General features: G+C 34.7%; 1 protein-coding gene across 1 annotated transcript; it reads right to left on the reverse strand.

Moving 5' to 3' along the window:
• Positions 1-6,185: 6,185 nt before the first annotated feature.
• On the reverse strand, positions 6,186-6,284 carry LOC141574780 (uncharacterized). Its single transcript, XM_074352017.1, has one exon. It carries the CDS (start codon positions 6,282-6,284, stop codon positions 6,186-6,188), a length of 99 nt encoding a protein of 32 aa, XP_074208118.1.
• Positions 6,285-9,957: the final 3,673 nt, after the last annotated feature.

Genomic DNA, 9,957 nt, shown 5'->3' on the forward strand with positions numbered 1-9,957 from the left:
TTGCGTTCAGACTCTGTGGTGCTTTAGCATAAATTAGGTAAGCACTGCAAACTCAACAAATGATCTACACTTTAGATTAATGGGACTTAGATTATTTCACACAAGATATTTGCTAAATCTACCAAAGTTCCAAGTTAATCTAACAAAAGTTTCAAGATTTTCACAAGCATTTTTGTTATTTCGAAAATATATAATTATAAGCAGGTGAGAAAAACTGTCTCACTAGAATAACTGGCTAAACAATTACCCCTAAAAATTCTGTAAAGCTAGCTAACATAATGAAGCTGACCAAAGAGTTGCAGACCAATTACAAACAGGGAGCAAAAGAAGTTCTTGGAGCTCTACCCATAAAATAGTGCTAATTCAAAATGACCAACATTCCCTACCCTCAGTCCCTGCCACAGCCTGGCCCCCAAACTAAAGGGTTCCCACACTCAAGGGTTCAAGAAAGAAAGCTTCTACAGAAGTAAAAACACATGGCAAGAGCACAAGTCAGAATTTGGAAGCGGTCTCTACAAACTCCTGTAGAAGACCAAGTTTCAGAAACACTATCTACAAATTTGAAATCAACTCAATCAAATTCAGTCATATCTCCCACCAACAAGTCCTAATCCAAGAATAGCAGGCCATGATAAAAAACAGGCTTTAAGTCAGAAACCTAGGTTAGGAGTAAGAGTTAATGTAACTAAACATACACTAAACCTTCAAAATTTGTACACCTTTTAATTCTTGATTCCATTTCTAGAATTTATCCTGCGATAAAGATTTAACAAACATGCAAGATAATAATGCACAAGGAAGTTCATCACCACCTTCTTCAAAAATGAAAAAAAACACCTAGAAACTAAATGTTCAAAAACTGATGCATCTATCAGCCAAGGAATCAAGGACTGCCAGCAAGCACCAGAAGCTTGAAGCAAAGAAGGATCATCCCCTACAGGTTTCAGAGAGAGAGAGAACATGACCCTGTCAGAAGCTTTTCAGACTTCTAGCCTCCAGAACTGTAAGGTAATAAACTTTCGTTGCTTTAAGATACTCAGTTTGTGGTGATTTGTTATTGAAGCCCTAGGAAACTAACATAGATTACAAATATAGTTAACTGATCTTCAACAAAGGAGCAAAGGTAATTTCAATGGAGAAAGGATAGTCTTTTCAATAAACAATGCTGGAAGAAGTGGATACCTGCATGCAAAAAAGTGTATCTAGACAGAGACCTTACACAAAAGTTAAAATGGATCATAAAAGCAGAACTATAAAACTCCTAGAAGATAACAAAGGAGAAAATCCAGGTGACCATGGGTGTGACAATAACTTTTTAGACCTAACACCAAATGCACAATCCACGAAAGAAAACATTGGTAAGCTGGACTTAATTAAAACTAAAAACTTCCACTCTGCAAAAGCATTAAGAGAATGAAACAATAAAATTATCGACTGGGAGAAAATCTTTGCAAAATACGTAACTGATAAAAGGACTGGTACCCAAAACATACAAAGAACACTTAAAATGTAACAATAAGAAAAACAAACCAATTTAAAAAATGGGCGAAAAAGCTAGACAGACACTTCAACAAAGATACACAGATGACAAACAAGCATATGGAAAGATACTCAACATCTAGGGAACTGCAAATTCCTTTTAGAATGGCTAAAGTCCAAAACCTGACACTACCAAATGCTGGTGAGGATGTAGTAGCAGGATTAACTCTAGAATAACATAAATCAAAATGTTAGCAGTAGTTAGGGCCATGACAGTAGGATTAGAGGTGGCTATTATTTTGTTTTATGCTGAGAATAACATTAAGTTTTCCAATATAATGCAAGATAGACATTAAAAAGAATTTTTAAGCCTGCCGTAATTGACCTGACCATCACTGATCCACTACAGAGTGGAACAGGGCTGGACCTTTAACAGCACCTCACTGATCTACCACCAGGATTCCTCTGATCCCAAACACAGGGAGTGCGTTCTACATTCCAGGGTACATCAAGAAGTAATTTAAAAAATCACCTCAAGTGGGATCAAGTCTCTAAGGAATATTCAAGTAATTACAATGACACAAATGCAATAAGGAATAGTATTAATCAGAAAAGAATGAAAAAGTTTTACAATAGAAAAAAGTTCTGTGCAAAGGATTAAAAAAAAAAGGCTTAGAGGAAAATGTCATTCCTGAAATCAACATCCCAAAGAACATATATGAAACTATTGCTGATTTCAGGAAGACTCTTACTAATCAAACAACAAAATGGAATTTATGAAATAGCAACAAATAGCATGAACTGTACTTTTTTTCCCTCCAGTTTTTTTCAAATTAGGTTCTGCAAAACTCACTCAGAGGTAGGCAGGGCATGGAGATTGAATCCTGAGTAGATGAGCATCACCTTACTAATGTTCAGACAGAACAGTTCCTTCAAATACCAGTTTTACACATTAAACATCCATAATTTTCAGTAGGAGGGGACAAAAGACATAACTGCTATTCAAGAAAATGGTCCCCAAAGATGTAGAGATAAAAAACTGACAGTAATTATTATTACCCCAAGCAAAAAAATGTAAAACTAAGCTGCATATTCCTCCCTATAAAAGGGAAAACAAAAAGTATTCAGGATAAAGAAAAACCTGGAAAAGAGATTTCAACAGAAGGAATAGATGTGATAGGTACTGATGAAAAACACAGTAACTGAATTATAGGATATCACTGTCAGGACATTACTCAGAATGCAAAAAGATGTCAATACAAGAAAAAATATATATAACAAGGAATATAATTCCAGAAGATTCAACTACTACACAATGAAAATTCTGCAAGTAAGGAATGGAATTGGTAGAGATAATAAAAAAATAACAGTACAAGAAATTTTCCTAAACTGGATTAACCTGTGTCTTTTAAAAAGGGCTCATCAAGTGCCAGGCAGAAATTTTCTCTAAAGACATCTCTACTACACTGCACACATGGTGAAATTCCTGAATTCCAATGGTAAAAACAGAATTATACAGACTTGCAGGAAAAAGCAGATTTGACAAAGGAAAGGAAAATCAGACTTGACATCTTATCTGAATCTCTAAATGCCAAAAGACAAAGTATCTAGAACTTAAAGGAAAAATTATGACCTCAGATTTAGCCTTTCAAACTACATTTCAAGGAGGTGATCTCAGGACTAGGAAGTTGTTTTTAGAAAAGTCTCAAAAGGTATACCATCAATGTCCTCTATGTATTCTTAAAAAAATTACTGAAGTATTCTAAACTTGAGAAAAATAACTTAGAAAAAATAAATAGTAGCAGAAAATGAATAAAACCATGTCAGACACTATTCCACTGCTTTTTAAGTTTTAAAACAACTGCTTGGGGTGTATGATTTATGATACAGCTGATAAATCCTAACTAAAGCAAACTGAACCATAGTATATTGAAAGAGTACCAAAACATGATCAAAAAAGGTTTATTCCAGGAATAAGAATGATTTAATATTAGGAAATTCATTACATTAATAAGAGTAAGGGGGGTTAAAAACAAAACTCCTTAGGCAATCTTAAGATTTCAAAAACGGAAAAAGGGTTAAAAAAAAAAAAAAAGACTTAAAAAGTTAAAATGGCATAGGTGCACAATTCATCAGAAACTATCAGCACATGCAACATGGTATAACACCAGAGGTAAGCTCAATCAAGGCAAAAAGAAAAAGGGCGAACACTCATTGTCTGCACTATTATTCAACACTGTTCCAGAGTCTAGCAAATGCAATGATGAAAAAAAAAGTATGAAGATTAGAAAGGATGAGGCAAAAAATTTAGTATCTGCAGATTATATGCCTGCAACCTAGAAAATCTATCAACTGAAAGAATTTAAAATAAGATATTAAAAAAATCAATAAATTTCCTATATGCTAGCAACAATCATTCAGATGATAAGAGTCCCATTCACAATAAAACTATAAAAATATACAGGAAGAAATGAAGAAGTATATAAAATCCAAATCAAATTAAAAACAAAACTAAAAACTGAAACCACTGAGGCACAGAAAACTTGGGTAATGGAGAGATAACTGAGTAGAGGCTTAAAGAAGTTTACTTCTCCTCCAAATAATATAAATACGCTGAATGCAATTCAATTCAATTCAAAATCTCAACAAGAGTTTATTACTGGAACTTGGCATACTATAAAATCGTCTGGAGTAACCAAGAAAAATAAAGACAATTTTAAAAAGAATGAGAGGGCCTTGCTCAACCTGATATTAACATAGATGTAAAATATAATATTTAAATATAACATTGGCAAATGAATCAGTACAAGATCAACAGAATTCAAGCGATTTCTGGAAAAGATGGCATTTGAAATTAATCCAAAAAATTAGCCACCCATTTGAATAAACAACTTCTACTTCATACAAAAAGTTTCCAGGGGAATAAAAGCAACAATGGCAAAGAGGCTTCAGCTTACTAAAAGCACTGTATAAGAAAAATTCTCAATTCATAACTATGCTGAGCAAAACAGCAAGCAATATATGACAATGTCTACTACATTTCATGGGAAGGAGAGAGGCATGCCATATAATTACAATCCCTAGATTACATTTTTTAATATAAAATACAACCATTCAAATACTGCAAAAAATGCATGGTATTTTTTTTTATAAGCTCATGGTGAAAAAAACCTGTCCTTAGCAGGATACCAAAGTTAAAAACCATATTAAAACTGATAAATGTGACTATATAAAATGAAAAAACATTCATACAGCCAAAGATCTATCCACAACATAGCCAAAGATTAGTACCTTTACTAAAAAGGATGGGTCAAGAACTTTTAAAAATCAAAAAGACCTCATTAATTTAGCAAACTGGTACAATCTCTTAAGAGAATTGTAACAATTCTACAAATTCCCATCTGAGAACTGGTTCAAAGAAATAGTTCACATGTATGTGTGTACAGGGATGTTTTTGGATACGTGGCTATTTTTGTTTTTACGGTAAAAGTCCAAATCTCTATCAACGAGGGACATATTAAATTATGGCACATCCATCCATATAAAAGAATGCTACGCAGTCATTAAAAAGAGGTGAGGCAGAGCTTTGTGTATCATGATAAACTATTAACCATGTTTTTCTCTGAGGAGACAGAAATTACAGGGAGATTCCACCTTGGCTATATTGTTTTTACCTTTTATGTGTGTATGAATTATCAAAAAAACGGGAAAAAGGGATATTTCCATCGAAAAACCAAAAACTTGTAACAATTACAAGAAAAAAATATTTTGACAAGAACTTTCTCTTACTGGTCCAGGAAAATTAAGCCTTAAATTACAAAAATGTTGACTCCTTTAATGAGGAAAAAACCCATCTCCACACTTACATTAGCTGGTTGCTCTCAACAGGAAAGTCTGTGTCTTCACTGAGTTCCAATCTATTACGCCTGTAGGTCGAACCAACACTCAATCCATGAATTAATAATAATGAGGCAGAAAGAACTTTCCTCCTCACATTGCCAAGGAAACCTCTCAGCCACAATTCAAACACAGGACGTGGTTTTAAAACATCTCCCAACTACTGGGAGATTAAGTCCATTTGAATAACCCTTGTCAAACTGGAGACAGCTAGGGTTAGCTATCTCCTCAAAACAAAAAAACAACAAAAAAAAGAGTTCATATAAAAATGAACTTGAGAGTCAAAGGATTATTAAGGAAAAAAAAAAACAAGATCCATCTTCCATAGCCGAACAATATTAATTAAAAAAAAAAGAAAAAAGAAAAAGAACACCAAAATTCAATAAGATCCAATTTCTGGTCTTCAAGATTTCTTCACCTATTAAGAAAAAAACAGAAACCTTCCCCCATCTTTATTATCTGTATAATAAAAGCATACTTGTATGTAAAAATACAAAGTGTTTTATGTATAATATACATATACATATACACTAACTGGCTTATACACACACACACACATATACACAAATGTGTAGAAATAAAACATTTGGGTAAGTTTTCCCTTTTAAAATACACTACAAAAGCCTTTAAATTTGGGTTCATTATAAAAATAGTGAACTTACTCTTATACCAAAGTATCATGAAGTATATTTATATGCTACACTGAATTTTGCCCAGCCCACAACATAAAGATGAAGGGAAATCCTTACACGTATACCAATGTGTATAATATGGATGTAAGTATACCATCACATCATCTTTTATTATCTTCAGGGAGTGTTTAACCAAAAAAGGTAGAAATGTATAGTTACAGAGTAACTACAGAGTGGTGCAGCAAGCTGTAGAAGGCAGAGCAGCATTATGGCCATCCTGAACTGGCACTGTCAAAATACAGAAAGCTTCTATCTAAGGGAAGATTTTTTCCTTCTTTTATAGCAACACCAGTGTCACTGGCATGACATTCAATATTCGCCCTGCAAAGGCTTGCTTATGCAGCCTAGTTCCAAATTCTTTACTAAGTGATGGCTACAACTGAAGACTTTGTAATTATCCATTTACTCCATTAGTAAAAGGGTAAACTTTGGGGGTTGAAATTTCATTTCACAATGGTACATTTACCATTTAAGAATTTAAAAAAACAAAAAACAAAAAACAAAAAACAAAAACGATTTTGATACATAGAAATGAGTTCTAAATTTTGAAACCAGCCCAGTAACAAAGCAATTTTGATTCTCATGTAATAAATACTACATAATTTCTAGGCTAAATCTTGCCAAATACTATCCAAGACAAAACTAAAATCAAAACTTAAAAAAAAGTGGACACCTTTTACTCACACTTAATACTAGTCAATTTTCCAGGAAATTTTTGGGCAGGGAATATCCCCAAATCTAAAATGAAAAAAAGGAAAAATTGGGATCTTACATTAGTTATTCAGTCTGAAACTTTTAATAGACTTTTACTAAAAGTCATCATTTTCTGGCCTCCCACTCAATCACAGAAATATACTTTTGAGTGGAAAGGAACAAAATCATTGAGATCAATTCTCATTTTACTATGAGGCAATGGTTCCTAACACATGAAAATATTAACTGCTTATTTCTAATTAAGAATAGAAGCCAAAATAATCTCATAGCTAAGAATACAGTATCATGGATCATTCAGCATAATTCTTAAAAGACACGTAAGCTAACTTAAATTCAGAGAAACATTCTTTGGGAAATGGATGCTGGGTTTGTCACAGTATGCTCATGGGGCTTTCATTCCAATTCCCATTCAATCTTTTTCAATTTTGTAAACTTTTAATTGTCATTCAGCATGAAAGTACCTATACAATCTTTATTATTTTCATCCAAGTTTATAAAAGTTAAAAAGGTAATTCAAAGATCAAATGTAATTTTTTCCTAATTGTTTTCTAATGTTTCCTTTTTATATAGATCCAATTCTAAATATAAAGGGTAACTCTATCACACTCAGTAAGTTGAAATTATAAAGCTGACCAGTATGAGGAGGCAATTAGAAATTTCCAAATATAAAACAATTTTGTGAACTTTGTTTTTGTCAAGCCGTAAGTATGAATCAGGATTTTTAAAGAAATAGAAAAATGGTGGGTCAAGGGTCGAGATACCACTTTAGTATACCTTTTTCTCAATTTCATTGGTTTCAGAGCAATCAAACTTCCCACGTTGAGAGAAATTTTTACTTAAAACCAATTACTAGTTCAAACTACCAGCCAGAAATAGCCTAAGGCCTTTCAATGCTGCACTATATTTTTTAATTAAAAATATCTTTCCTCTCTCAATTGGTATAAACAAAATTTCCAGTGACAGCTATACTGAGCTACTACCATAAAATCTTTAATCTTCGTTTTGTCAACATTATATTACCTCTGAGGCGTTTTCAGCCCTTTTTGTGTTTTCAGGTTTCCCCAGATTGTGCGTAAAGAATAATTAGTATAACTATATATAACAATTATAGCAATTAGGATACAGTAACATAGCAGTAAGTTGCCCATTTTAAATGGAGAAAGGAAAAAGAAATTAGGATATTTCTTTTTCATTGCTTTGAGTAATTTCATTCTCAGGATCCCAGTTCAGAACCAATGTAGAATAATCATAGTTAACATTTTTCAAGTTCATTTTCAAAAACATCAGCTGTTCTACATTGTCAAAGTCCAGGGTCATGATCTGCTTTGGATGAAAGTGGCTATTTGCAGTGAAGATACATTCAGATTGCCAGCTACACATGGGGCAGCTCAGATACTGAATGGCGACTTGGGTCAAAGCTGGCCATATGCTCACCTTCTTCTGCCAGTAAATCAAAGGGTCATCACCTCCTGAGATCTCTGAATACTCTTCTTTGAAGTATTCATCCACTACCGCTATGGCAGAAGGAAACATGAAGCTTTTGCCTCCGATGGCAACATTATCTGCAGCTGAACTATCAACAGACCCTGAACTGGAGGTGCCTTCTCTTACAGATGAGGTAAATGAATCAGCTCCTACTATAGCTGAGGGACCAGAAGCTTCTGAAGTTGCAATATGGCAGACCTCTGGTGAAGATTCCATATAGTTACAAACTTCTTCTGCAAGGATCTGCTTGTAAGTATCTAAATCAGCACCTTGAGGGAAGAAGTCTTCCAAACTGTTTTTAAAGCAAGGATCTAACAAAGCAGCCAAGATACAGGGCTTGGATTTGAGTATGGCACTTAGTAGGGTGTCAGTTTCAAGCTTCAGGGATAAACTGTCTACCAGATTGAGGGCCTGAGGAACACCTCTAATTTGAAAATCTTCTCTGAGTTTCTGCAGGGAAAGGAGTAGATGATGGATTAGGGGTAGCACCTGATTCAATCCTGTGGTTTTTACACTCACTTTCTGGGTGGCCTCTTCAAATGGTTTAAGAATATCACAAACATATGTCATTAGAGTCCACTGAAGGGAAGTTAGCACAACTCCACTGGCTCTGCCAAGACTATGGTGGACTGAGTAACAATACTCCAAGAGCCATCTTAACATATAAAACGTAGAAATCCAATGGCCAGCTTCATCCTGCTTCAAATTTTTCCATGGAAGTTGGCGATCATTTTGGAACTCTTGCAGTATCTGACGGGCCTTGACTGAATGACTAAAATGATGACACGTTTTCCTAGCAGCCACTAACATGTTCTCAATGCTTTTGTGCTCACAGAAAAAGTCCTGGATGACTATATTTAAACAATGTAGGAAGCATGGCACGTGGGTAAAACCACCATCTTTGATTGCATGTACTACATTAGAAGAATTGTCAGAAACAATGAAGCCAGGGATGAGGAAATTAGGAGAAAGCCACAAACCAATCTGGTCATTTAATTCTTGTAAAATGTTGGTTATTAAACAGTCTTTGGCCAAACCTGTTACACAAAGAACTGCCCACTTTCTAAAATCAGGGATCCTGCCATTATTGGAAGAAGGTGGAGTTTCCAAAGAGACCCAGTGTACAGTCACAATGAAATAGTCAGTAGATGGGTCATGGGTCCATATGTCCACAGTCAGGTGGATCTTTTGGCTCTGAACATTTTCCAGAGTTAAGAAAATTTTTTCTCTGACCCAGTCATATAACTGAGGCACAGCCTTAGTGAAAAAGTAAGTTTCAGACGGTAACCTATAGTCAGGGGCCACAATTTGCATAAACCTCCGAAAGGCCTGGGTTGAGAAGTAGTTGTAAGGATGCATATCCTCCACAATCATCTGAATAATTGCCTGATTTATTTGTCTTGAGGTTGAATTTTCACAATATGTTGTTTCTTGTTCCTGTGCATGCATTACAGTGTCTTGCTCTGCAACAGGAACAGGACTCTCAGATCTTCTATTTTCAACCTCTAATACAGGAGGTTCGTCAGAATCAGAATCACTAAGGTCCTCAGCTGTTACATCTTGGATGCTTGTAGACTTCTCTCCATGCAAAGTATCGGTCGAGAGATCAGTTCTCTCAGTCTCAGCCTCATCTAATCCATTTCCAACTGCACCACTGTCTTTGTTGGCAACAGCCCAATGGATGGGATGT

The sequence above is a fragment of the Camelus bactrianus genome, chromosome 23, assembly GCF_048773025.1.
Source record: "Camelus bactrianus isolate YW-2024 breed Bactrian camel chromosome 23, ASM4877302v1, whole genome shotgun sequence".
NCBI classification, from domain to species: Eukaryota; Metazoa; Chordata; class Mammalia; order Artiodactyla; family Camelidae; genus Camelus; species Camelus bactrianus.

Coding starts and splice junctions, on each gene's coding strand:
- LOC141574780 (XM_074352017.1), bottom strand. CDS start 6,284: ATGGCCATAATGCTGCTCTGCCTTCTACAGCTTGCTGCACCACTCTGT.